At 51.4% G+C, this 27,595-nt stretch overlaps 10 protein-coding genes across 10 annotated transcripts; 4 read left to right on the top strand and 6 right to left on the bottom strand.

Moving 5' to 3' along the window:
* Positions 1–2,996: 2,996 nt before the first annotated feature.
* Positions 2,997–4,208, bottom strand: Aspvir_003085 (RNA 3'-terminal phosphate cyclase-like protein; the record flags this gene model as incomplete). Its single annotated transcript, XM_043274672.1, has 1 exon — positions 2,997–4,208. One exon carries the CDS (start codon positions 4,206–4,208, stop codon positions 2,997–2,999), a length of 1,212 nt encoding a protein of 403 aa, XP_043130607.1.
* A 300-nt stretch (positions 4,209–4,508) lies between these two features.
* Aspvir_003084 (3-hydroxyanthranilate 3,4-dioxygenase) lies at positions 4,509–5,205 on the top strand (the record flags this gene model as incomplete). Its single annotated transcript, XM_043274671.1, has 2 exons — positions 4,509–4,540; positions 4,659–5,205. The coding sequence occupies 2 exons, from the start codon at positions 4,509–4,511 to the stop codon at positions 5,203–5,205; spliced, it is 579 nt and encodes a 192-aa protein (XP_043130606.1).
* A 718-nt stretch (positions 5,206–5,923) lies between these two features.
* On the bottom strand, positions 5,924–7,963 carry Aspvir_003083 (CAP-Gly domain containing linker protein BIK1; the record flags this gene model as incomplete). Its single annotated transcript, XM_043274670.1, has 1 exon — positions 5,924–7,963. One exon carries the CDS (start codon positions 7,961–7,963, stop codon positions 5,924–5,926), a length of 2,040 nt encoding a protein of 679 aa, XP_043130605.1.
* Positions 7,964–9,172: 1,209 nt separating this feature from the next.
* Aspvir_003082 (putative serine/threonine protein kinase ENV7) lies at positions 9,173–10,578 on the top strand (the record flags this gene model as incomplete). The annotated part of the gene is made up of 3 exons (XM_043274669.1): positions 9,173–9,292; positions 9,367–9,982; positions 10,034–10,578. The coding sequence occupies 3 exons, from the start codon at positions 9,173–9,175 to the stop codon at positions 10,576–10,578; spliced, it is 1,281 nt and encodes a 426-aa protein (XP_043130604.1).
* Positions 10,579–11,116: 538 nt separating this feature from the next.
* Aspvir_003081 (putative oxidoreductase, short-chain dehydrogenase/reductase family) lies at positions 11,117–11,953 on the top strand (the record flags this gene model as incomplete). Its single annotated transcript, XM_043274668.1, has 3 exons — positions 11,117–11,195; positions 11,262–11,713; positions 11,783–11,953. The coding sequence occupies 3 exons, from the start codon at positions 11,117–11,119 to the stop codon at positions 11,951–11,953; spliced, it is 702 nt and encodes a 233-aa protein (XP_043130603.1).
* Positions 11,954–13,481: 1,528 nt separating this feature from the next.
* Positions 13,482–15,571, top strand: Aspvir_003080 (putative MFS transporter; the record flags this gene model as incomplete). The annotated part of the gene is made up of 9 exons (XM_043274667.1): positions 13,482–13,675; positions 13,748–13,955; positions 14,017–14,033; positions 14,094–14,196; positions 14,246–14,694; positions 14,749–14,835; positions 14,886–14,939; positions 15,000–15,329; positions 15,388–15,571. The coding sequence occupies 9 exons, from the start codon at positions 13,482–13,484 to the stop codon at positions 15,569–15,571; spliced, it is 1,626 nt and encodes a 541-aa protein (XP_043130602.1).
* Positions 15,572–15,690: 119 nt separating this feature from the next.
* Positions 15,691–16,674, bottom strand: Aspvir_003079 (glycoside hydrolase family 43 protein; the record flags this gene model as incomplete). The annotated part of the gene is made up of 1 exon (XM_043274666.1): positions 15,691–16,674. The coding sequence occupies one exon, from the start codon at positions 16,672–16,674 to the stop codon at positions 15,691–15,693; it is 984 nt and encodes a 327-aa protein (XP_043130601.1).
* A 402-nt stretch (positions 16,675–17,076) lies between these two features.
* Aspvir_003078 (uncharacterized protein) lies at positions 17,077–17,706 on the bottom strand (the record flags this gene model as incomplete). Its single annotated transcript, XM_043274665.1, has 1 exon — positions 17,077–17,706. The coding sequence occupies one exon, from the start codon at positions 17,704–17,706 to the stop codon at positions 17,077–17,079; it is 630 nt and encodes a 209-aa protein (XP_043130600.1).
* A 478-nt stretch (positions 17,707–18,184) lies between these two features.
* Positions 18,185–20,468, bottom strand: Aspvir_003077 (oligopeptidase family protein; the record flags this gene model as incomplete). The annotated part of the gene is made up of 2 exons (XM_043274664.1): positions 18,185–20,339; positions 20,437–20,468. 2 exons carry the CDS (start codon positions 20,466–20,468, stop codon positions 18,185–18,187), a joined length of 2,187 nt encoding a protein of 728 aa, XP_043130599.1.
* Positions 20,469–20,910: 442 nt separating this feature from the next.
* Positions 20,911–27,540, bottom strand: Aspvir_003076 (ATP-dependent RNA helicase BRR2; the record flags this gene model as incomplete). The annotated part of the gene is made up of 1 exon (XM_043274663.1): positions 20,911–27,540. One exon carries the CDS (start codon positions 27,538–27,540, stop codon positions 20,911–20,913), a length of 6,630 nt encoding a protein of 2,209 aa, XP_043130598.1.
* Positions 27,541–27,595: the final 55 nt, after the last annotated feature.

Here is a 27,595-nt window from a genome sequence, read left to right as displayed (position 1 = left end):
ATCCACCCGCAACAATCATTCTGTCAATGACTTTCAAGCACTACAATCCTCGAAATTCCTTGCGTTGATAGAATTTCCAGCATCATGTCTTCCATCTTCGAAAAGAACACCCCTATTATCTATACCTACTTCGTTTGTTCTTTTGCTATTTAATCACCTTTCGCTTTCCACACATGCAACCGGCGCATTCTGCATTCAAAAGGCGTTGGGGTGCACAAGCCAGTCTCATTCTGTCATGTTCGATTTCCTGTTCATCAGTTATAACTGCACATCTATGTTTATTGGGCCGGAGCCTGCTTTCGGAGTATATATGCATGTTTTAGGGTTATTCGGCGCCCTTGCGAGATCCTGGTACTATTTTAAGATGGTTAGATTTAGAATATCGAGCCAATTTATACTAGAGGTTTGTTTATTTATCTTTATACGCGTTCGTACCTCTAGGTAGGAAGTACAGTTCGCCATGTTGATAAAAGCGCCTTACTGTCCATCCCATGTCGGCGGCTTTCCTCGCAGAGGTGCACTCTAGTCCACAGGGATATTAGGCCGGGGCTCAGGACCGTTGGAGTTTGAAGCAATTCCAACTTTCTGTCCAATTATGGGCGCCCTCTAATCGGTACCGAACATATCTCCAGGACAAGCTTCCAATTGCAATCCTAAAGCTCAGTATAGTTCAAACGCAATCAGTCATGACACTTTATTGATTCTTCATTCATACCCCCCCCCCATTCGGGTAGCAGACTGACGTCCACCGGGTCAAGAGAAACATCCTGCTGTAGGTAAAAACCTTGACCAGGGCATAGCTCACACTAAGTACAGGCCCAACTCTATAACGACTTGTCGTCAACCCAGCACAGTATCAATTACAAACACAAAGGAATATCCCCTGAAAGCGATGCAACAGCGAAGCGGAGGGCGTGCCAGGAAGCTCTGAGACAGGTTAGCAAACACGCCCCACGGACGATAAGACCGGCTCACATTATCGAATAATGAGCTTCCGTTTCGCTGCGGTGTGGTAAAAGATGTTTTTTTAGCCAGCCTATGATTGTAAGTTGGGTACACAAGGATGGGGAAAGAGAGTTGCTCACAAGCTCTGTCACTTACTGGGCCAGCCACGATGCAGCTACTGTTGGCTAGTGGTTTGTTCTCGAAAAAAGGTGTGCGTTTGCTGTAGCCTCATTAGCAGAGCTATAGTCTGAAGGTGAAAGGCAACTGACAGGCTCTTAGGAGAATTCGAAGCTGTGCCTCCGGTTCGGACAATTATTTTTAGCCAGCTTGAAAATTGTCAGTAAGGAATGAATGTTCAATGAAGTCAAAGAAATACATACAAGCTCTGTCACTTACTGGGCCTGTCCGAGCCGGCAGGTTGTCGTGGTTGTCCAAGTGATAGATGGTTGGCAAGACGTTGAAGAGTGGTAGCGACGGTGAAGCTCTTGTCTGATCAGATCAGGTTACAATGAGACAGAGGGACTCCACTTACAGGAGCATGTCCCGTGAGGGAGCTGGCCTGCGGTGCGAGCGGATGTTTTTAGCCAGCCTGTGAAAGTCATCAGTTCAGGGCATCAGACAGAGAGATATTCAAATTCACATACAAGCTCTGTCACTTACTGGGCCTGCCCACGATGCCAGGCATGATGCTCAGAGGAACTAGGGCGGCAAGGGGGGGGATGTACGACCAGCTCGCGTGTCAAGCCTCCATGACGCGCAGTCCGAAAATGATCAGCTTCTGGTTGAAACGGGGAAGTTTGAAACTTGCCCCAAGGCAACTTACGGGGGCTATTGTATCGAAACATCAGAGATAGGTAGAAGGAAGGCACTTGAAGCCGGCGAAGATGGATATCTGAGAAGGGCAAAAAGAATCGAGAAGCATGGACGATGAGAAGAACGGCCCAGGAGAGGAAAAGAAATGATAGACTCTCAAGGGCAGAGGCAAGGAGAAGGGAAGGAAAGAAACGAAAGAGGAGGAAGAGGGGAGCAGCTGCCTTTTTGTAGTGCGCTGGTGGCGGGCCATGACCCCCAAGGCAACCGCTGCAGATAAGGAAGGTACGATCAAACTGTGGTACTGAATAGCGTCATGCTCCCCAATCTAGGAAAGACCGCTGCGCTGGGAACTGGTTCAGCAGATTGTTGCCTAGGATTGTGACGAAAAAGACATGTCAGAGCGAAAGAGGTGCGCAAAATAAGGTCATCATGAGCCGTTGATCGTCTGGTCCTGCTTTGACAGAAAGGACTAGGTACATAGAGAGTTCTTCCATACTCTCTCCAGCTTCAAGAATCTCAAGCTTGGGCCAGGCTGGAGTCCAGTCGGTAAGAGCATTGTCTTGCGTCACTGGAGCAGTAGACACTTCCGTATCAGCATACTTGTTCTAGCAGAAGCGAGGAACCCTAAAAAGAAGAATACAAAGACGCGTAGAAGGCTTTGGTCGTCAAATGCTAAACTGTGCAGGATCTGCATGTATGATAGTCCTATATACAACCACAGTGTGCCATAATAATTCTTTCCCGGAACACCAGAAACGCCTCTTCTTTGAATACCAGTTCAATTCCCTGACCGGGTGTCCAGGAACAGCTTGGGTAATCGAAATATGGGTATAATGCGACGCAAAAGGTGAACAACCCTTCAAAACTTTTGTTACCCTCGCCAAACACCTCAAGATATTGATTGTCCTGCCAACAACCTTGGTTGTATGAAGTACAATTGACTTCGTGCCGGATCCCAACCACACAAAACAGAACCAGGCGAGCGATGACGTTTTCGCTAGACTCGAGGCAATTCGCTCGACTTTAATGCACGCGGGGGTAGAGCCCATCTACCAAGCAGATCCGGTGGCTTGTTACCGGAGAATGATCGGAACAAGACAATCAAGTGTGCGCGGAGCTGCTTTACTGGCCCGGATGTGCAGAGGAGCCTCCAAATGGAGGTTGCGCCTCGTGTTAATAACCGCATGAGCGAGCACATGTAGCAGACAGTCATATGCCGCCAATCTGGCTTGCCGTGATCAAGCAACCTTCCGACCAACGTTGCCAATACCTCGTCCGACCACGCTCACGATAACGTCCCCTTGCTCATTCTCACCGGTAGCATCTCTTAGACCCCATCCAGGCGCACCGAACTTGGCCAAATCTCTGGCCAGCTGGATGATACTCTCATCAGCAATCACTTCCCGTCCAAATTGAAGTCGACCGACGTCCTCTGACCCCATAGTCATCAAGCCCAGCATGGTTGAAGCTGCAGCGGGTGCAACGCATCCGCCTTTCGATATAGTTTCCAGAAGCTGGTAGGCACATTGTTTTCCAATATCCTCCGGTGCTTGGCCACCCGCGGGTGGAGAAGCAACATCGGCGGAGTACAAGCAGCCGGTCGAAGACTCCGCAACCAATGATAAACCGAAGCCGAGACCAATTTTCTTCTTTGCGGATGGGTTGCTCCTGTCAGGGACAAGCGGCGCGGAAGACACGTCGGAGAAAATGTAGGTGTCAGGAACGAGAGGATTGAGGATGCCACGGGCTACATCAATCATTCTCGCATTGTTGGAGACTGAAACACCCACCGAGTACGCCACGCCACGAACCTTCTTGACTCTGCCTGGGTTCATCAAGTGCAGTGTTTTCGGAAGGCGTACTTGGTGGCCGAAAACCAACTGAACTTCTCCACCACCTCCCCTGCCGTTCGGTCCGGGATTAGACCTGCGCAGAACACGAAGCTCAATGTTGTTGAAGATACCGAACTGGTTGTAAAGCGGAAGGATTGCAGTGCGGACGCTGTCCACGGACATGTCCCCAGTGGGTGTGGCCGAAGTAATAACGCCAGGACCAGTGAAGAGCACCTTGATCGGAGCTTTAGAGAATGGCGCGAGGAGACAAAGAGGTATTAAGAAGTAGCTGACGCCTCGAGTGCATCCTGCTGGGAGCTCATGCCGAATAACACCTCCGCTGGTGACCCCGTTACCTGCAAGGCCTCCAGTGATCAGGCCAGGCTTGTAGATAACGATCGTTCCCGTATATGAAATTTCCATCTGGGACCCATTTGTAACTGCCTCCAAGAGACGGAGAAACGAGATTTCGTGGGAAGCAAGACCGGGATTCGTGGGAGACGATGGACGGATCTGGGAGATATGAACTGCACGACCGGTTAAGGTTGAAAAGATCAGTCGGTTCACAAAATTCTTGTGACCGGTGAACCGAAGGGGAGGCTGGGATGTAGTGGCCATGATTGCTGGATTGGAGATCTTCCGATACCCTGTCGTCGATATCAGAAGCTGATTCTCTCAATCTCAAAGTGTGGATAATTTTTAAAAAAGAGAAAATCTGTCGGAGAGATGATCTTCCTTTCCGAGCGACCTGTTTATCTATCTCCGGCTATCTCCGCCAGATGGGATGACCGCATCGGCTTCGGTCTTTGCTTGAAAATCAAACCATGTATGACTGCAAATATAAAATCTCGCAGTTCATTAATTAAAAGTCTGTCCGGCATCAGAAAAGGCCTCTAAAACAAGAAAAAGCTTGCGACAATGCTACCACCAGCTCTGAATATCCCGAAATGGTATTTCCTACCTCAAGTCCCACCTGAAACCGCATACCCCTCCCCCACTTCGCAGGGAGCATCTCCTGATACGAAGCCATGAAGTGCATTTACAGTTCAGATAATGACTAGGCTACAGGCTCGAAGAAAACTCTCATCTCCTTCAACCACCGGTGAATAATTACTGCGTCTATCACCCCTCCTCCCCCGCGACAGCCGGATACACGGTCATGATCGTTGGGGGACCAAATGCCCGCACGGACTACCACATCAACTCCACCCCAGAATTCTTCTATCAATATCGAGGCTCCATGCTTCTAAAGACAGTCGATACATCTGTCTCCCCTCCCGTCTTCCAGGATATCCCCATCCATGAAGGATCGATCTTCCTACTGCCCGCCAACACCCCGCACTGTCCTGTCCGATTCAAGGACACAGTCGGTGTGGTGATGGAGCAGCCTCGGCCCAAAGACGCGGTTGATACGATGCTGTGGTTCTGCAAGACGTGTGGGGAGGCTGTCTGGGAGAAGCGGTTTGTGTGTACGGATTTGGGGACACAGGTGAAGGAGGTGGTGGAGGAATTTGCTGCTGATCAGAAGAAACGGACTTGCAAGGGATGTGGGACCATTGCGGAAACGAGATTTCAAGAAGGGGAGATTGTACAGCCACCTAGATTTCCGGAGTGACTGGGTTTCTACTGTCTAACCCATAGGCGGGACGAAAACGAGGCCCGGGGAAACCGGATGATGAGTCATGTACTATATGTAGTTGTCCAAGCGCTGTATTCTGACAATCTCCAATTTGTACATCGATTTGATGAGAAAGACCCAGGGCGTTGGCCCAAATGCGCTTGCTGACTAGAGGAGGAGCTGAAAACCGCAACTCGCTTGGACGTGTCATGTAATTCTGGCTGAAGCATAGCGGGAATCAAGATGGGTAGGATGCGCCGAGGTTCTGCGATTCTGCGGGAGGTGTTTGTAAGAACAGGGTCTATTGAGCCATAAAAAAAAGAGAAAGTACAGTAAGAATACAAAGGAGGCTGAAATGAAAGGAAAGAGCTGCCAACAGCCGAGTCAGAAAGAGTGAAGGCTTGAAGAGAGGTGAAGGTATTAACACAAGTGCTGAATAAGGTCTTGCCATGAGATTGAATCTCTAATGGCAAGGCTGGGCTTCATATGGTCATGACAAGCGAGAGCCCCAAGAAAGGAGATTATAAAAAGTGCGAAAATCGAGGTCTAGGGCAACAGGCGCATGGCGTTGCCAGAATAGAAAGTATGTAAAGTATTAATAGGTTCGGCCATGTGCCGAATGGAGAAACCCGCTCAACATCAAGGACAGAAGAAATAAATAGGTGATCGTCCAACATGAGCCACCATCAACAGCATCCCGACCCAAGGGCTGCGTTCAGTCATCAAAAGGGCAATCAATGCTTTCATGACCGTCCCTCTCACAGAGGGCACACCACTTCGATTCATCAATCACTCCACTGGCTTTCCCTGCAACAGGAGCCATTGAAGCCGTGAGTCCTCCACTGATACCCTTCAATCCCTCCAGGACGGCATCTCGTCCTGTCTTTTGAGGGGTGGCGCTATCCTCATCCTTCGAAGGTAACGATTCTCCGGCGATGGAAGTCCCGGGGGTCGACTTGCCGTCCGCGGAACCCTCGTGGTGTGACTGCTCAACGCGGAGTACATGCTCGTTTTTGGGTTCGGCACCAAGGATGTTTGTGCAGCTCAAGATATCGTGACCGCCGGTTTCGCAAATCTCACACCACAATGAATTGCCATCATCAGAGCGGCCGTCAGACTCATGCATGGTCTCCAGACGGTGGCGGGAGGAGTCCGAAGCCGCTCGGTGGTGTGAGCCAAACGGCTGATAGTGACCTTCGCCATGAGGTTGTTCTTGCCAGTTATTAGGGACCACTGTGCGGTCAGACAGTCGATGAGCATGGTTGATAGTGTTCGCGGTCCCGATATATCCAGCAGAGTTCGATGGTTTGTGGTGAGACGTTGGAGCGCTGATCGTGGAGCTGCGAGTACGGCTTTCACTGCTAAGCCGCAATTGCTGTAACTCTCGCTCAAGCTCCTCGATGCGATAGTCCTTGCTCTCGGTTGCGTGCTCAAATTCCTGAATACGCTGTTCTAGACGAGCGATTTGTTCGGACTCATGGTCCTGTCGAGTACTTGCAAGCCCATTCTGCAGGCCAGGGAAGTTCGGATCACCCCTGCTCAGTGAATGGATGATGGCTTTGAGGCCGCGAATCTCGTCGTCTTTCTGATCTAGTTCCTTCAAGTACTGCCGGCCTCCTTCTCCGCCTGAATGGACATCCCTCAACATAGCGGTGGAATGTTCCCGCTCTTTTTTCAGCTCAAGCTTTGTCCTTTCAACCTCTCCTCTTAGAAACTCAACCTCAGCCCGAGCTTCCGCCTCGCCACGTCTTGCGTCTTCCAGGCCCTCTTCCAGCTCCGAAACCAGCTCTTCCAGCTGCTTCAGCTGCCTCGCAACGGCCTCGACGTCCTCACCGCGGTCTTGTAGCTCTTTATTCTGTTGCATGAGCTCGTCCAGGCGCTGCTCGTAGACCCGCTCGGTCTCGGACGCAGCAATTTCCAGCGTATCAAGGGTGCTTCTGAAGTCGGCTCGATGGAGATCGAATTCTGCTGTCAACTGAGCAATCCTCTCATTCTTCTCGCGCAGCTGGGCCCTGATGGACAGGGCATCCGAACCTTCCAGGTCCTCAATCGTCCTGTAAAATTCCGCCAGTGTATTAGCCTGTTCCTCCAACTGCTTATCGCGGTCCAGTAGCTGCTTTTCCAGGCTCTTAATCTGATCTTTCAATTCCTGTACCTCCGACGCCATCGAGCTGCGATGGAAGTCGGAAGTCCTAACCGAGGACATGTCATCGTCCACGCTCAAGCGGGAGGGAGCCCTATCCGATGCGCGAGACGGAGCTTTAACCGGACTTCGAGGATAGCCATTGGGACTCGGCCCTGTTCGAGAAGCGGTGGATGGAGTACGAAGACCGGCAAGGCTAAGCTTGGAGGGAGGCGGACCACGAGGCGATTCAGGGCGAGGTAGAGAGGGTCGTCTTACACGCGGACGAGGCACTGCAGGACTAGGTCCGACGGATTTGCTGAAATTGATCGGTCGCGAAGGCGTCGGAGGGGCGGTGCTCGCGGTAGGGGCGGATGTGGAAGATCGCTTCGTGACGTAGCGATTGTTGTTCATGGGAACAAAGATGCCGGAACCAGGGACAGTGGTCTTGAAATACTTTCTCCCTTCCACATCTCCATTGTTCTTCCCTCTCTTGGCATGCTCCGGAGCCAGTTCGATCCCAGCGAACTTGCCTGGTTTTCCGGCAACGCTGCCCAGGTAGCGGACCGTCCCATACATGCCCCCGGGAACATTCACAACATCGCCGACCTGGATCTCATCGAGAGGCGCCATGGGGATGGAGTTCGAGATTTGAGAGAGAGCGTCCTCAAAGTTCTCCAAGTGACGAACGCGACCAGAGCGAAAAGGTGAAGGGTCCAAAAATTCACACAAAGGACACAAGTCAGGAGGGGGGGAAAGAAAAGAGCGGCATGAAAGGGATGATGCGGTACAAGGATGAACAGACACAAGTGGAGCTCCTGCACTTTAGATCATTGACTGGTCATTGATTGATAGGAGCAGATAAGTTCTCATGGCTTTTCTGTCAACCAACGATGGACTGTTCACTGTTTAAGGGGGTTGACGGGGGCGTTTCTTTTTCTTATTTTTATTTACCCAGTTGGGCAGAGAAGAAGCCCGAAGAAGAAGAATGAAAAGAACGGGATCTAATTGGCAAAAAGGGCACGACGAATGGCGTTTTAGGCATGTAGTGGATAGGCATACTTATGAGACGGAGGATTGACGTCGAGAGATCATCGATCACCAACAATTGCAGTAATAGTCTGTCTGATCATGATGCTTCCCCTGTTATGTATCAACATCCTCTACGGAATACTAAAATAGCCATTGTGATGATCATGATACTGATAACAAACAACAGAGACACGAACCATGGGTTAAGTGCTCGGTACTCGTAGTAGTGTTATTATTATTATTATCAGCTGCTCCACAGTGCCCATGCGTAATCCGACGAACTCCACGGCTGTAAGGCAGATGTTCCCTTTAATTTCTGAAGATATCCTATTGTCGATGAGACATTCATCACCTCTCCATTCCAACCTTACTGCGACACATGCTCGACTGAGACATAGGAGACGCTACTCTGTACAGCAGTAATCATTCCCCGACGCTAGCAATTAACTACTGCCTTGCAGTTCTCCTGATTAACATCTCTCCGGTTCGTCCGATTGTCCATTCGTCCACCTGGCACCTTCATCTCCCACGACTCTCTCCTCGCGTTCCTTATCCTTGCTCCCGCTCCAGCCTCGAGGCCACTTGTCCTTGAATATCGTCCAATCTCGCTTCGCAACTTCTATTCACTGGCTCGAACTACGTGATTGCTCCACAGCGGGACAGTGGGACCGCGCAAGTCGACCATTCTGCGGAAGCACTTGTACGACAACTGCAGATTGATGAGCTGGGGAGATCACCAAAAAACAATCGATCATAATCTTATTCTGATATAGAGTCGGTCGCGACAGCTTCCCTAATTCGTCGCGCAAGATGGCTCAATATTTCTTCGATCTGCTCTACAACTTTACGGATTGCATGTGCTGCTTTCCGAGCACGCCGCAGTTGAAAATCAACAATCGCAGCTTCAAATTATTACGGCTTCTTGGTGAAGTAAGTCAATCAGAACTCCAGACCATGTTGTTTCGTTGTTATACCCCCTCAACTGACAACGCCGACTATACTAGGGTGGATTTTCCTACGTTTACCTCGTCCAAGATAAGGCGACATCAGAGCTCTTCGCCTTGAAGAAGATCCGGTGTCCATTCGGCCAAGAATCTGTATCACAAGCTTTGAAAGAGGTCGAGGCCTACAACCTATTCACATCACAACCGAACATCATCCATTCGATAGACCATTGCGTATCTACGGAGCCGGGCTCGAAGTTTCGTTCCGATGGCGGCGAACCAGGATCGAAAACCGTCTACATCCTGCTTCCTTACTACCAACGCGGGAATCTTCAAGATGCGATCAATGCGAATCTCGTGAACCATACTCGCTTTCCCGAGAAGAGGCTAATGGTGCTTATGCTCGGTGTCGCCAACGCGCTTAAAGCAATGCACCAGTATCGGGTGAAGAGCGGCGCTGGTTCTACGCGCAGAGCCAAAGCGGTCCGACGCGAGGGCGAGGAGGCGGACGCAGCATTATCAATGCAAATGGGCAAACCGAAGCGTCGAGCAAGCCAGCGAGTAGACGAAGAAGATTCAGAGAACGAGCCGTTGATGGATGACGAGGTTACCATAAGCCAGGAGGGAGTTCAGGAGGGAGAACTCCGCCCTTATGCACATAGGGACATCAAGCCTGGTGAGTTGGTGCGTCTGCAATTCTATGCGCAGGGTGACTGACTTGTGACAGGCAATATCATGATCGATGATGACGGTCAGACTCCGATCCTCATGGATCTCGGCTCCCTAGCGCCCAGCCCGATTGCTATCACCTCCCGTTCACTAGCTCTGGCCGTCCAAGATACTGCTGCCGAGCACAGTACCATGCCATACCGAGCGCCTGAGCTATTCGACGTCAAGACCGGGTCAATCATTGACACCAAGGTTGATATCTGGTCCTTGGGATGCACATTGTACGCCTGCCTTGTAGGGAAAAGCCCCTTTGAGGCCAGAAGCGAGGAGACCGGCGGTAGCCTCAGTATGTGTGTATTGGGCGGGGACTGGCGATTCCCAGATGAGAAGCCCGGGGCTACCAAGGGTAAAGGCCGAGCTGGAGCTGAGGATGCGGGTAAAGACAACACCGCAACCATCAGCGAGCCAGTGAAAGAGGTAGTGCGGAAGTGTTTGCAGGTTGAGCCTGCTGACCGCCCTGACATCGATGAGCTCATTCAGATCATAAAGGACGTGATCAAGGATCTTTCGGATGACGATGGTATCGCTTCAGGGTCAGCTTAAACGGGATTATTCTATCAGTAGTGACTTTTCCTTTCTCTATATCGAGAGACCGTCACCTGTCTTCCTTTTCGCGTTCCTGCGACCAACGCCTTGTCTTGACGGGGCCATTATGTGCGGATTGTGTATATGTAAAGTATGAGCCGAGTGCTCAACATATTCCCCGGATATCTCCATAATGTCCACCATCTCTTGTGAAATTTGTTTTTCAATTATACTTTTCTCTCTCCACAAAGGCATCCGGTCGATGACAAACCCTCGACTGAGTCTTCCCTTTTTCGTACTGCCGTGATAGCGACTCTCTTCCTGATACTACTGGTGATTGGACGTTCACACTTACGTGACCTTGGTAACAATTCACCGGACCGAATAGGTAATGGGGCGTCTCGAATGCTTAGGACGTCTTCCATACGTAATGGGGACGGACTCACGATGACGAAAATCAAAAGCCTCATACGATCAGACAGCCTGCCACAAGTGAGGCTTCTTAATGCTACCAAGCTGTACAGACCTGGTGAGCTCTTGATCAACAGTCGCAAACATGGCCATTGAGTGGGGATCCGAGACCAAAGGTGCCGATGTGGTCAATGCCTTTCCCATGAGCATCAAGAAACGAACATGTAGGCCAAAGATTTCAAGCCCTTTCAAAGACTGCGATCGTAAGCTAAATCGTGTTTTATGAAAAGTCCTCTTGACCGGAGTCAGTGGGACAGGACTACCAGCAGCAACCGCCGAGGCCCTGGCAAGCGGCGATGCAGCCGCCATTATCCTGATGGGCAAGTCGCAGGCCGAAGCGCAAGCGATGATCGACGATATCAACCACAAACATCCCAAGGTCAAGCTGATCTTCATCTCGGTAGATTTTGGCCGGTTGGAATCTGTGCGCGAGGCGGCAGAAGCTATTAAGAAGCTTGAGGTTCCTATTGATGGGTTTGTGGGGTTTCCCACGGTAATGGCTGCACTGTGGATGAAGACGGAGGATGGAATCGAGTCTCACTTCCAGTGCAACTATCTCAGCAATTTCCTCCTGATCAATTTGGTGGTGCACTTGATGCCGGCAGGTTCAAGAGTGGTCATGGTTTGCTCTAGTATCCGGCCGGAAGCTCCGCCGCCGGCCTGGGATGACCCCAATTTCGCAGTAAGTGTTTTGCTCTGATATAAATTAGGATACAAAAGGTAATCACCGGAGTTTCTGTCGGTTCTGCAGGATGGAAAGACATATCATCCATTGGATGCATATGCCCTATCGATGTTTGCCAACGTTCAGATGATCAAGTGTCTGGCTATCACAGGCTGTGGACGGTCAATGGGGACCTTTTCTGTCAATGCTGGAAGTGAGTTTGCAACCTCATCATCCTCCATCTTTGGCCTAAGCTGAACATCCTTCGGACACCAAACCAAGCCTTCAGACCGTTGCTTCGCCAGAGCAAGTAGCTTCATGGCTCCAAAGGAAGAAAGAGCGTGCGTGCCAGAACTAGATGACTCCCTGCAGTTGATGAGTTCCTAACGGTCAGCCCTGTTTGAAGAGGGGGAAGATCTACCGCTTCTGCTTCAACAAGCGCCAAAGTCAGTGTCGCAGGGGATTGCCACGATTCTCAGAGCTCTTCTCGATCCGGATATCAGTGGTGAGTGGGATCCTCTCTTATGGTTGTGTAAGATATAATGTGTCAAGCCGGAGGCTATCGTGCTAATGGATATGTCTCGGGAATAGAACATTCCGGTGCATACCTAGACAATTGCCAAATTCTCGCTCTGCCGAAAATTGACTTTCCTGCTGGTGAGGAGAACGGTCGAGCGTTGTGGACACGGAGTGAGCAGATGGTAGGGCAAGAGTTTAAGCGTCTCTAGGTAGTGTTGACCAGGTTGTCTGTCTACTTATGTGTAGGAAAGTAGATATGATTGTTCCTAGATGAGTATAGCTTTGCAGCGATAGGTAAAGCCATCTCTAATGACCAGATAATAGAACCATGTATTCATGGAGATGTCCAATGAGACTAATTGCTGAGAGGTGTCTGTCTTATGTGCGGGGGAACCCAGTTTCTCCAACTTGACCACGAATCTATCGACCACTCAAAAAGATTAGTTTCATCTCATCCCATACGGTATCTATCGGCGAGCCCATCCAACGACGCGGAAGAGAAGGAGAGGAGAACATCTACTGCTGTCATTGTCAAGCTACGGTGATAAGCAAGCAACTACCCCAGTGGCGCTGGCTAGCTCCTTGCTTAGCTCGACGGCCATTGCATTGAGACTGTCCAATGAACCGCACCAGTAACCCATCAATCATCCTTGTTCCTTTCTCTCTAGACAGAGTGCCGTCAAGAGAGGAGAAAATTCCGCTTCCAAAGTATTGGCCTCTTTGTACCGGTGGAGTCACTGATCCAGGAACCTGCTTCCCTCGTCTCATGCTTCTGTAGATCATGTCTCCTCGTGGAGAGAGCCCCGATAAACGATCAAGCGGGCCTCCCTGGTATCTGAGCTCGATGCATCCATGCATCATCACCCAGTCCCATGATAGCGGAATGCTTCCGAGCCGGCTTATCGGCTATTGTGCGTTGTGGTACATTTGGGACGCTGCCCTTGCACCTGATAACTATCGGGAATGTGCATCTCCGCCATATCGCGTTTTGGTGTATCCTCGAGAGGAGGAGATAACGAGTACTCGTACTTCCTTTCAACTCCGTACGCTCGAGTTGTCTTCGAGATTAAAGCTTGTAGAAGCAGCCTGTTCCTGTGTGTGTGATTGATACATTCTGCAGAGGCTTATCTCCGATCTGCAGTCCAATTGCAAACCCATCGCGCTGACGAGAGGTGTGTATACATTTGGAACATCCAAGGACATGTAAACAGCATTATTGCAGTGTACGGACAGCATTTTGACCTTCTGCAATCAATTTTGCCTCGTCATGGCGCCTCGTGTGGACAGCGCCGCCGTCCCTGGCACGTTCACTCTGGTGGACGTGGATGGTGTCTTGGCCACTCGTCACCTTGATAGGGGAGACAGAGATATCGTGCTCGTGCCTAAACCCTCCGATGACCCTGATGATCCCTTGAATTGGTCACCACGGCGCAAGCTACTATCTACGATCTGTGTGAGCGTGTGAGTCAACTGGAGAGGTTGGTTTGATCTAGAGTTCTTTATCAAACAGCTAATCTGCTCCTTGTCGTGCAGGTACACCTTGTTTGCAGGCATCTCAACCTCGGTTGTTTATTCGGTGCTGGTTCAGCTCTCTGAAGAGACCGGTGTTGCGGTGGATACTCTCAATCAGGGAACCGGATATATGTTCTTGCTCGCAGGCTGGGGCCTTCTCTTCTGGCAACCATTCGCATTGCAGTACGGTAAACGGTTGACCTACATTCTCTCATTGGTTGGAACATTGGTGAGTCTGCAAAGTAATTGTACCGTTGCCAAGGTCGAGAAACTGACAGTCTTTGCAATAGGCTACCTTGATATGGGGGTACGCTATCCTGATCCTTCACCGTGGACTCCAATTGCTAATGCCGAGACTCGCCCACAGTCCTTATGTTCGTTCAAACGGCGAGTGGATTGGCCGCAGCATTTTGTCAGGCTTCTTCGTTGCTCCAATTGAAGCCCTTCCAGAAGTGACGGTCACGGATGTGGTGAGTACTTGGGGCTCAAAAGCGTATTCCGCATATTGATGAAATCTAGTACTTTACCCATGAACGAGGGACGTATATGGGTCTGTACGCCCTCTTTTTGGCGGGGAGCAACTACTTTGCGCCGGTCATATGCGGCTTCATTGCCCAATATCAGGGATGGCAATGGGTTTTCTACTGGCCCGCCATATTCTGCGCTGTGACTATCGCATTCCTCTTTTTCTTCATGGAGGAGACAAACTACGCACGGAAACATGCCGAGACAGCCACCGTCGAGGGTGTGCTACAGTCGTCAACGACCCCCTCCGAGCAAGGTCACCAGGAAAAGGCTCTACCTTCCACTGCACAACCGGACGAAACAGAGTGTGGAGTCATCTACAGCAAGAAAACCTACTTTCAGAAGCTGTCAATCATTGGACCTCGACAACCCAGGAACAACATGTTTAGGAGGTTCTACCAAACGTTGTATTACCTGAGCTGGCCGGTTATCTTCTATGCTGGGTACGTCAACCCGTTTCTTATCTTCATCTGAAACATTGGAGACTGACGGGACAGGTTTTCGTATGGCTCCTATCTGATTTGGTTCAACGTGTTGAATGCCACTTCGTCTCTTATTCTGGGGTCAGCACCGTATAATTTCAGGTAGGACAGCTCAGAAAACATCCTAGCATGCGTCCGACTAAGTATGGCAGTTCCTCAATGGTCGGTCTGAGCTATCTCGCATGCTGCCTAGGCGTCATTGGCGGGTGAGTTGGTCTTATGGCTAGCGAGCAATCAACATGCAGACCCTACTAACCTCTGTCTAGGTCTCTATTCACCGGAAGATTCAGTGACTGGCTTACTATCAAACTAGCTCGACGGAACGGCGGAGTGATGGAAGCCGAGCTGCGCCTCTGGCCCTTTCTTGCATGTTTGATTCTTGTCCCTGGGTCCTTACTCCTCTGGGGTGTTGGTGCAGCCCACGAGGTCCACTGGTTCGGACTTCTAGTTGCAATGTGCCTTCTTGCGCTCGCCAATACCTGCGGAATCGCTCTGAGTGTCAACTATCTCGTCGACAGCTACAGGGAGCTGAGTGGCGATGCGATGGCTAGTGTGATCTTGGTTCGCAACACAATGTCGTTTGCCATGGGCTACGCGTAGGTTACGGCCCAAGGGACTTGAATGCGTGTGCTGACGATGACTTTACTAAAATAGTATTACGCCCTGGCTTGAAGACCTGGGATACCAGAGCTGCTTTGTGTCCGCGGCCTTCATTGGCATGGCCATATCTGCCGTGTTCCTGGTGATGGTCAAATGGGGAAAGACATTCCGAGCTCGCAGTCGCGACAAGTACTGGAGCATTGTCAGGGAGAATCAAGCCAAGGGAATGGGACATTGACGATTGTGACGTATGAAGAAGGCTGTTACGGGGAACGAGACAGAACGATATAAACGACATACTTCATGATATATACATATCTCAGACCATGCAAATAGCTATACATCTGCAACAAGCGCTCATTCAGCCAGCTTGATATTCCCCTCCGCATCATAAACAATCTCCCGCGTCTTCACACTCCGCAAATGATCCACCCCTCCGGACAGCGAACAGTCATGATAGAAAAGATACCACTTCCCCTGGAACTCCGCAATAGAATGATGCGTCGTCCACCCAAGCACCGGCTCCAGGATCCGGCCGCGGTACGTGAACGGCCCCAGCGGACTATCCCCCGTCGCATACACCAGGTAATGCGTATCGCCCGTCGACCACGAGAAGTAATACTTGCCGTTATACTTGTGCATCCACGCCGCCTCGAAGAACCGCCGCTCATGGTCATCCGCCGCCAGCGGCCTCCCCTCCTCATCCACAATCTCCAGCTCTTGAATCTCCCCCTCAAACTCAAGCATATCCTCCTTCAGCCGCGCCACCCGCGGATACAGCGCCTTCACCCCCTCCCCGCTGGGCTCCTGCGGGCCCGTCTTCGACGCATCAAACTCCCATTCCCCCGTCTCCGAGCGGCACCAGCACTGCAACTGCCCGCCCCAGATCCCGCCAAAGTACAGATACGCCTGCCCGTCGTCGTCGACAAACGCCGCCGGGTCAATGCTGTAGCTGCCGCGGATGGGATTCGGCTGCGGCGCGAACGGGCCCTCGGGCTTGTCGCCCACCGCGACGCCAATGCGGAAGATGCCCTCGCGGTCGCGCGCAGGGAAGTACAGGTAGTACTTGCCGTTCTTGGTTGCGGCGTCGGGGGCCCACAGCTGCTTGGAGACCCAGGGGATATCGGAGTCCTTGAGGACGACGCCGTGGTCGGTGACGGGGCCGCCGACGGTCTCCATCGAGAAGACGTGATAGTCGTTCATGTCGTACTGGTCGCCATTGTCGTTGAACTGGATGTCTGTCTCGCGGTCGTGCGAGGGGTAGATGTATAGTTTGCTGTTGAAGACGTGGGCGGAGGGGTCCGCGGTGTAGATGTGTTTGATGAGGGGTTCGCTGGCCATTTTTCTCTTCAGCGGTCTAGCCTAACGAGTAGAGAAGTGAAGTTATTTCCGTGAGCATCCTGATATCGAATGTGCCGTTGGATTTGGATTCTTATACCATCTCCAGTGCTTCGGTTTTATCCGACTCAGGCTAAACAATAGACCCCAAGAAATTACCCCACTACTCCATCAGGCTAAACGGGGATTAGATTCGAGATGCCTTTAATCAGATAATACCCGTAGATTGAATTAATGCAATGTTGAAATGTAGTCCCTAACTCCCTATCCAACGACATTCTAGTATGCATTTAGCTGAAATATACTCCGCGTCTACCAAGGCTGAATATGCAAGTGGCACCACCACAAACTCCGCAGAACCAACAAAGACAAAGACGAACAAAGACGTGCACTCCAAAAGGAGAATCAACGCCCCCATGCCTTCCACCGCAAAATAGCATCAGGATCATCCCGCTGCGCCTGTAAAAGACCCTGCTCCCACTCCCACTCCATCCTCGCCAAAAGCTCCTCTGTTTCGTCCTCTCCATGCTCGCTAACAGTAGGCGACTCGCACCCCCTCAGCCCAATAAAGCGACCGAACCGACGCCGCTTCGTCTGTAGGTCGACGCTTTTCTCGCCCTGTGTGCCGATCCACGCGGGGATCGACACGGGGTATGCCCTTGTGGCTTCCACCGGGGGCCATACCTGGTGGAAGTGACGGGCTAGATCGTCCAGTTGCCGATTGGTGAGCAGGTGGTAGGCGAGGAGGGTCTTGGGGAATTCGGGATGCTGCTGCCCCGTGGTGCTGGAGACGAGGAAGCAGAGCCGGGTGCGTAGATGGCGGAGGATGGGCTGGAAGGATGGATGGACCTTGCTGGGTCGTCTTCCTGCTCTTGATTCGGCTTGTGATGGTGGCTGCAATGGCTTTGGTGTTGATCGGCTCGAGGTCGAGTTTGTGGGTGTTGATGGTGAGAATGCACAGGAGATACTGGGGGATTGAGGTGACGAGGGGTCTATCACGATACGGGGAAGGGAGGGATTGTTGCTGCCCTGCATTTTGAGTATGGAAGAATTAGTTTCTGGTGAAAGCGAGAGATAGACTTTGGTTGTTTTCGGTTCCTGCGTGGGAGTAGATTGCTCAAATGAAAGCACTTGGATTGTAGCAGAGAGGTCATAGAGATGAGAGTAGGCAATCGTCGCTTATATACTTCATCAGGAACCGCGAGACAGCTGTTGTACGTGACAAAGGCTTACGATGAAGAAAAGCCACGACAAGAATAGGAATTCTTTGTTGACGCCAACGAACCAGCACTCGGCGATTGTACTCTCTCCCCCTTTGTCTCGAAGGCTTTCTCGGTCTCGTCTTAGAAAACGACAAATCAAACAATAAGATCATCCAACAATGTAATGAAACATCCATTGAGAGTAATCAACAAAGATCATGAAACTGAAACTCAAATTTAAAGATACCAAAAGGTCATTGTCATTGTGTACACCCAAGACGCACATGCAGAGTCGTTACAGAGACTTCAGACTACGAAATGGATAGACCAGCTACACGCTTCTCCAACGGTGTCTTCTTCGAGTTAAAGGCGTCGCCCTTCTCATCAGTCACTGGAGGCAAGCCGACATACTTGTTGATCCAGTTGAAAACGGTCCGGTGCCATACGAGGGAGTTCTCCGGATTCAGCACCCAGTGGTTCTCGTCTGGGAAGGTCAGGAATGCGCTCTCGATCCCCCTCATCTGCAGGACGTTGAACGCTGCAAGTCCCTCGGCAATTGTCAAACGATAGTCGAGCTCATTGTGGATGATCAGATGCGGTGTCTGCCAATGCTCCGTGAATCGAGACGGATCCCACTTCTCCCAGTTCTCCGGGACCTTCCAGATCGGGCCTCCCAGATCATGGAGCGGGAAGTATTGTTCCTCACTGGCAAGCTGAGAGGTCATGCTGAAGACACCATCGTGAGTGACGAGCGCCTTGAATCGGCGGCCGAGAGGATGGCCCTGGATCCAGTTCATCATATAACCACCATAAGACGCTCCAAGTGCAACGGCTCTTGTGGTGTCAACGTAATCCAGATTCTCCTCGATATAGTCAAAGCCCTTTTCGATATCGATGTAAGGTAGGCCTCCCCAAGAACCACGGATCGCGTCCGTAAATGGTTGCCCGTACCCGGTGCTACCTCGCGGATTGGGCGTAATGACGACGTAACCCTGCTCAGCAAACACGGCAGGATTCCATCGAGTGCTCCATTGATCATTCCATGCGCCCTGGGGCCCTCCATGAATCAGATAAGCGAGCGGATACTTGTCGCCAGGCTTGAAATTGGACGGTTTAACCACCCACGCATGGACGGGGTGATCCTCTGCACCTTTGAACCAAATCTCATCCACCTGTGTGGGTGAAAGACCAAAGGCGGCGCCTCCACGGCCAATAGATGAGACGACCCTGACCTTGGATGTGTCTTGGGTGTCAATGATGGTCCACAAGCTATTGTCTACCAAATTGTTGCTGGCGATCAACAGATTTGATGAATTCGCCCCCAAAGGAAAAACATCCGTAACATAACCAGAATGCGTGAGCTTCTTCAACGCATCAGGTGTACTATGGCGGACATTGTCGAGCGGAAGTTGATACAAAACGCCACGGCCCAGCTCCTCGACCTGAACGAATAATGACTGATCATCCTTAGCAAACGTCAATCCCGACGGGCTGAGATCCCACTGCCCCTTGCCATCGGCAGAGGCAAATATTTCAATCATCTCACCACTCCAAGGGTTTGGAACATATAGGATTCTGTTCTTGTCCGACTCGTAGCCATCCTCACGCATCGCGAGGAGAGCAATCGAGCTGCCATCAGACGAAAGGACAGGGGATGACATAGCACCCTCGAGACCCTTGACCGTGCACACCTTGGCTTCCAGAGCGCCGACACCGGTCCATGAGAACATCGGACAGTAGTAGCAAGAGCAGGAAGTGTGTGTCGCGGGGTTAAGATTAGGATCCTTCGCAACAAACACGATTGCTGACGGGCTGATGTCGAAATCGCCCGAGCCGCCAAAAGGCGGGATAGGCGACTCAACCCCAGTCAGCCCACAAATTGAGATCAGGTTCGTCAGCCCAGAGACGGAATATCTGCCCGCCTGCCGAGTAGCAGGAGACAGGGGTGCACGCTGCAGCAAGCCATACCAAATGGCGTTGCGCTGTGGCTCAATCCACGTGTCCCAGTGTCGGACAAACAGGGACGTGTACAGCCTCCCTGAACTGAGAGGCTTTTTGGCGTCGTGTGGGTTGTACAATGACCCATCCGGGTTGGCTTTCCCGGCCACCGCAAACCCAATTTTGCCCGGTTCGACAACAGTCACCTTGAGGTCCGACACGGGACCGGGAACAGTACCCGCAGTGTAGGTCTTGTCGACTTCCCGCGCGTCTCCGACTATGAAGCTGGTGTTGCCATTTGCCTTTGTCTTCAGCCAGACCAGCTGGTCGCTGTTATCCAGCCACTGTGGGCTGCTGGCGCCGGGATCGTTCGTGATGAGGGCCGATCGGCCGGTGGCGATGTCTAGTACACGGATCTCATTGGTCTTGGAATGAGAGTCGAAGGAGTAGGATGTCTGTGTGTAGACCGCAAGTGTCCCTGAAGAGTTGGGGATGGGCCCAGAGCGGCGGGGAGCTCCCAGTAGGACCCTAATTCAAGTCAGCGATCTGAATTGCGGTGAGGTATGCCTTTTTCTGGTTCCAGATCTTCACAAACTCTAGGAGGAGACGAATCTGATCTACTTACTCTGGAGTGAACTTCATTGATCGGATGGTCATGTCCGTTCCCCAGTGATAAGAGCTGTCTTGATAAGATCTGCGCCAAGAGTTGAGGGGAAGAGTGAAGACAATGCGATTGGATTGAACAGACAATTGTGTAACTTGTAGATAAATGAATTATTATTATTATACCGTATATATGGCAAACTGCGAGATCAGACAACGATGGATGGTAATCAGATCAGGAGGGGTTGCGGAGGAGATGGAAGGGGGAGGAGAAGAGAGGAGGTTGGAGAAAGTGGAGAGAGCTGCCTTATCGCGTGAGGAGAAGATCGACCTTGAATAAACTAAGTCTACTCCACGAACTGATCTGATGTCTTGAATCTAACATCTTATCTCATTGCTTCCACGTAGATTGGCCGTATAAATACAAAAAAAAAGACAAATTAACAGACGGATCTAGGTGCCAACAGATTTTTCTTTAAAAAAAAACACCCCCCCTTTACTCCTCTTCCTCCTCGCTCTCATCCTCTTCCATGCCTTCAGCTGCCGTCACGGTAAACGTGGGAGCCTGGTCGACGCCCACATAGCTGTCGCACATTAGGTACAGCGTCAACTCATGCTCACCAGGCGTGGGCACAATGTACTCCAGGCGCAAGTCCAATTTGCGGCCGATGGTAACTCGCTTGATGGCAAGCAAATTCTTCGTCTTCTCGTCTCCCACCACCAACCACCAATTCTCCATCTTCTTGCCGGGGTAGAACGGTGCGTGTACAGTGGTGTCAGGCTCCTCGTCCTCTTCGACTTCCCGTTCAATCTTGATCTTGAGATACGCCGGCTCGCCGGATGTAATGTTCTCCGGATCCTCCACCTGGAAGTCAAGGTCAAGGTTGGGATACTTCTCGTTCGTGAATGCGGCAGCTTGAGCCAACTGTGAGTTATCGAGACCAAGTCTCTTGACCAACGTGGGGTAGTCCTTGTTCTCGGATGGATCCATTGCTTCCATGAATTCGAAAATGTCATTAATGTTGTATTCGTTGGCCACCTTGATGGCTTCGGGGCCAAAGTGAGGAATCTGCTTATGAGGGCTATCCCGATCCCACATGGCTTGGACCACCATCTGTGACATCTCCATGGCATTCATCGCGTTCAAGTGACCCTCAGATGAGAGAACATCAACACATGCACTGAGAAGGTTGAGAACCTTGCCGACAATGACCTCCTGGTCCTTGGCAAGATCAATGGGAAGTTGCATACGGGAGAAGTGAGCTTGCAGGAGAACAAAGGCCTTGAAGTGAGGCGAGTCGTAGGCGGGTTGCGACATCTTGACGGGTACACGATCGTACACTCGTCGCAGAATGTGTTCTTCGTGTCGACGCATCTGAATCGATTCGAATTCCGTGGCCGAGGTGATAATCTCCAGAATACCCTTGAGCTTCGTGCGAGCGCTGAGCGACAGCAGGAAGGTCTGCATGGTGATGAAGGAAATGTTGTAGTAAGCGCCAATCATGGCCGCATTGAGGGGTGAGACGCTGTCATCCTCCTCATCCAGATCAATGATCTTAGCCTCCGACAGCTCCCTCAATGTGTTCTCCACCAACTCGGACAAGAAAGTGCTGAGTCCTTCGTGGCTAATATCACTCAGACCGTAGAAGCTAGGGTTGGCAAGGAGACGGCGGTAAAAATACGTGTAAGTCATCCAATCCACGGCGTCCTGTGTCGAAGTGACTGTCCTAGTGCTGATCTCGGTGACAAATGCGTCATGTAAGTACAGTTGCAAATGACTCTCGACGGGCAAAGCTTCGTTAAGGAACTTCTTGTAATACTCGCGCTTGACTGAAGGTACCATCAGAACACCTCGGCCGATCTTGTCCTCCTTAGGGCGAGTAGCTTTGCCGAACATCTGCAGGATTTCGCTGATGGGATAATCAATGTAACGGTGCTCGCGGCCTTCAAAGAACTGTGTTCCCATGACGATTACAAGATGCGCCGTCAGATTCAGCTCCCAGCAGACATCGCGTGAAGCAAGTAGGACCTGGATCGCACCAATGGTGAAGAGATGCGAGACAATGCGCTTGTCGGTGGCGCTAAGAGCCTCGTGATAGTATCCAATGCCGTGGGAGAGCGATTCTGCCAGCGTCCGTTCCTGAATCCGGTTCAGTAGCGGTGCAAGTTCATTCACATCAGCATGAAGGAACCGGTCTTCGTTGTCATCAGCAGCGCAAGCAGCCAAGAGATCAATAGCTGTCGATCTTGTCTGCTTACGGTTGGGTACAAACACAAGCGCGGGCTTGTCCGGAGCCAACTGCAAGATCGAGTGATATGCCGGCTTAGCCATGGCCAGCATGAGTGAGGGGAAGTGGGGAATACTGAAGGACTGAAGATGAAGCTCGAGAGGCACGGGGCGAGCGTGAGGGCTGAAATTGTAAATCGTATGCTTGTTCGCACCAATCCACTCGCCAATGTCGCGGGCATTAGCAAGAGGCACGCTCAACCCAACGATGCGCATACCGTTCTCTAGCTGAAGGGCAATAGAATGCATGCGCGACACCACTACTTCGTACACATATCCTCCATAGCCTCCAAGCATATGCAGTTCATCTGCGATAAACAGCTGCACGGATTGCACGTTCTTGCGTCTTTGCCATTGCCGTGACAGAACATCCCACTGCGTCGGCGTGGCGAGAACCAGATCTGCCTGGTCTAGCAATTTCAGATCCGCAGTGGTCTCTCCAGTCAGCTTGACGATATTCTTGCCGCCACCGAGGTTACCCAACCGCTTCTCCCAGTCCGCATGTCGTTGATCAATCAATTCTTGGAAAGGAGCGATATAGACGGCTCTGCCACCCTTTCCGGTTGCCCAATGCCGCAGCAATGCGAGCTCAGCACAAACAGTTTTGCCACTGCCCGTAGGAGCACCGAGGAAGACATTGTCATCGGAATCATACAGAGATTTGAAAGTTTGCGACTGGATCTTGTTGAAAAATTGCCACTCAGGATACAGCTGCTGGTAATCCTCACGCTTCAGTGCCTTGACAGGCGCCCGTTGCATGTCCAGCAGAGGAGTATGGGGCGGGAATCGCTCCGGAAGGATCAGCTTCTGGAAAGACACCGCAATCTTGGTCTCAGAGTGCATCCACCGATCGGAAACGAGAGAGATGAAGTAGTTGGGCGGCATAGGCTCGGTAATGGGAACTGTAAATTCGACCAGGTGCTCATTCATCTCGGCCTGCGCATAGTCCTTCCGGAGGATGAATTGATCATGGAACAAGATTTCCTCGCCGTCACAGTCCTCAACGAGGATCCAGAAATCTTGCGCTGTCCCGTGCAAAGCATCATCCCACACGAAATTCGGAGTAATGGTAAGCTCCACTCGAAGCAATGACCGGGTTACAGGTTGAACTTGCGCCTGGACTTCTAAACGAGGGAACTTGGACACGAGATCACACACCGTCCGTCCAGCCTTGGGCATACCAAGAAGTTCGCCCATGCGAGGAGGGTCGAGGTCGAAATAGCTGGACCAAGGCACGTCGATTCTCTCCGCTTTCTGCAGGATATCCCGGGGGCAGTTAGGGAATTGACGAAGTGGTGTCATGGTCGGCCACATCCGCCGTTCCGCCATCTTGCAGAGATCGAGAGCAGTCTTCGTGACAGACGACCAGCCTTTCTTCAAGGAAATCTCAAAAAGGGCCCGCAGAATACGACCCGCAGACTGAGTAACATACACCATGTCTGCCATCAAAGCAAGACCTTCTAGCTTCAGTCTGGAAATGTACGCCTGCAGCAAAACGTTGATCTTCGAATGAGGTTCATCAATGCTCTCCTTCACAGGAACAGGAACACGACCGAGAAGTTTCGCTAACTCCAACTTCTCGTCTTGTCGAACAGGGATGTACTTGAATTCGTCGCTGAGGGCGAAAATGCGGAAGAGCTCAATGGTCGAGATGGACGGTTGGATATGCTGAGAGTAGGTCAACATGGAATTGTGGCCGATGTAGTAATGCGAAGCAATTCGTCCCAATTCGGTGGATTGCAGACGTCCAGTCTTCTTCTCGTACTTGATAAGTCCGGCCCGTTCCAAGATGACGGCTGCGGAGTGAATTAGGTCAACTCGCTTTTGTTCCAACGCGTCGTCGTTCTCATAATCGGCGCCCACGCTGTACAGGCCAGGCGAACGGAGCATACGGACAAAAAGGTAAGTGTACCCCAGCCACTCCACACCCTCGTCACGGTTGCGGACGTTTCCAAGTACGATCTCCGCATTCATGTTATCGGCAAGTTTGCTCATGAGCTGACTCTCAATCGGCAACTGCTGGTTCATGAGGGAGAGGTAGTACTGAATTTCAGTTTGGGATGTGATAATAATACCTTCGCCAAATGTGTCGTATTGAGGTCGACCAGCTCGTCCCAGCATCTGGAGGACATCTTGGGGGCTAAGCTCGACCCAGCTACCCTTCTCCGGCGAATATACCTGAGTTCCTTTGATGATAACTGTATGCGCGGGAAGGTTGACACCCCAGGCAAGAGTTGCCGTGCATACGAGAACTTGAATGCTGCCATCAGCGAACAGCGCTTGGACGGAGTCACGATCCGCAAGACTCAGTCCTGCATGGTGGATACCGAAACCGTATGGTAACAGGTCTTTCAGCGACGCATCGTCGACAGACTCGGCTTCTTCCGCTAGAATAGCCCTGCTTGCAGCATCGCTACGCAGGATCTGGCCAATAGTCTCCATCTCCAATGCTTTATCCCTGATATACTTGGCCGTCTTCGCCGTTTCCTTTCGAGAGTGAACGAAGATGAGCATCTGGTTTCTTCGCTGCCCGACTTGCTCGAGAACTTTGTTATAGCAAATATCGTTCATCATCTTCAGCTGCTTGATGGCTTTCTTGTCGGTGACACCAATGAATTCCTGCTTCAAGGGGCATGGTCGATAAGAACCATCAAAGTGGAACAGGCCATTACTGGGGTCAACTCGTAAGAAGCTGGCCACATCACGGTAGTTTGGTAAAGTTGCACTGAGACCAACGATGCGGACAGGTTCTCCGGTCTGCTCTACCTTGCGAATTGTCCGACTAACAATGCTTTCAATGACTGGTCCTCGCTCGTCATGAAGCAAATGAATTTCATCGATAATAATCAGACGCACAAGCTTGATGTAACTCGTCTCCGACGCTTTTCTGGTAATGACGTCAAATTTTTCGGGAGTCGTGACAATCAGCTGGGTTTCAGCAATCTGTTGCTTTGTGAGTTGGCGATCACCAGTCAGCTCAGAAACTCGAATGCCGTAGGGCTCGAGCCGTTTGCCGAGGTTGCCGACTTGCTCCTGGACCAGAGCTTTTAAGGGAGAGATATAAATGATTTTGAAATCGTCGAGCATAATCTCTCCGGTCTCCGGGTTGCGATTCTTGCCGATCTCGCGAAGAATGGCAAGCATGGCAACATTCGTCTTTCCAGATCCTGTGGGAGCACAGACAAGCATATTGCCGTCATCGTGGAAGGCGGATGGGTAGCATTTGGTCTGAACTCGGTTGAGCTCCTTGGCACTGCCAAAGCCAATACGAGCCCATTCAGGCAGTTCAGTAGCGGGGATGTTCTTCTCCCCAGGGTCTCGCTTGGGTTTTGGCGGTGGTACATGGATCTCCTCGTATCCTTTAAATGTTCGCTTGGTGGAACCTTGAGGTAGCTTGACATTCGGGTTGGTCATCAGATGGTTGCCTTGATGGAAGACAAGGTTCTCCAGGTTGATCAGCCTCTTGGGCTGCAGACCGCCGACCAGGCCACCCTCTGCAGGCTTCTGTTCGGCGGCCGGTGCGCTAGGGACATCGACATCCATCAAATCGAGCTTGATCTTCTTCTCGGGACGACCTGCCGCTTCATCGCGAACTGTCTTGCCTCGAATTTCGTCCAAAATAGCTCGGTGGCCAGCCTCAACCATCTCACTTTCGACGAGATGGCGAGCATCGGCATCTTCGGCAACCCTGCGCCAACGCGTTACCCACACAATCTTATCACGGTTTGTCACGAATTTGGCGACAAGGTCTGGGTGCTCATAATCGAAAAGTTCCATCAGATCGTTTTCCACGTCTCGCAGGGATTTCTCTGTGCCGTCCTCCGCTTTGCCACCAAGTATTTCCAGAGCCTGTGTGGCCTTCTCCTGTTGTATATGAGCGTCGGTATACACAGAACCAATTTGACGTTGTAACCAGTAAGCGTCGATTTGCCGGGCAGGAACTATCAAGTACTTGTCCCGTCGTTGGTCGGCGCGATCTAGTCCACCGTCGATGACCATCTCTTCCTCAGCCTCAAGACCTTCGATATTCGCCTTCTCGGTCGTCGCAGCCTCAATATCGGGAGCTTCTTGTTCATCTGGCTCTTCATCGTCGGTCAGGTCATCCTCGTCTCGGACTTCGGTGACAGTGCCCATTCGCTCATCATCCTCGTCTTCCTCGTCGAAGACGACGGCAACACCCTGACGTTCATCGAGCTCTGCCTCTTCTTGGCCATCCATTCCGCCCTCCATCTCTTCGTCCTCGTCCTGCGCATCGTAGTCCGTAATCTTCTTCCCCAAATTTACAAGCTCATTGAACTCTTTTGGATTCATGGAGCTACCAAGCAAGTCATCAATCTCCTTTTTCTTGTCAAAGTCCTTCATATCTTCGTCTTTCAATAGCTCCAACACAGCATCTGCAGCACTCCGGACGACTTCGTGAGGGACATCACCCAGATGACTCGCAGTCATCGTGAGTATGAGATCGTAGGTCGCGCGGGTGGCGGGAGTTCGAGGGCGGTATTTCAACCCTTCTATGAGAGCATCGGCGGCGGAAAGAATACCCTGGCCGCGTAATTGTTGTTGCCCGCGACGTTTTCTCTGTTCTCGAGCGAGCACATCCTCCCCTTCTCGGATCGCACCTCGCTCGATATCTGTAGGTCCGACGGGTTTCTTCTTGGCTTTTGGCGCATCGTCATGCGCGACTCTTGAGCCCATCTCCCGAATACCGATGCGCCCGGCAAGGGATTCTGGGTCTCCGGTGGGTTCATCGTTGATGCGAGAAATGAAACGACGGTCCGCCTGGAGAACCAGGTTGGACATCGCCGAGTACTTGTACTGGGAGATATTTTGGTCCGCCATCTTGATGGTGTTTCAACTGCAATCAAAAAAAAATCCGACAAAGCAAGAACGATAG

The sequence above is a fragment of the Aspergillus viridinutans genome (genome assembly GCF_018404265.1).
Source record: "Aspergillus viridinutans IFM 47045 DNA, scaffold_13, whole genome shotgun sequence".
Taxonomy (NCBI): domain Eukaryota; kingdom Fungi; phylum Ascomycota; class Eurotiomycetes; order Eurotiales; family Aspergillaceae; genus Aspergillus; species Aspergillus viridinutans.
Note: the sequence above shows the minus strand (reverse complement) of the source record. Positions and strands in the feature narration are given on the sequence as shown.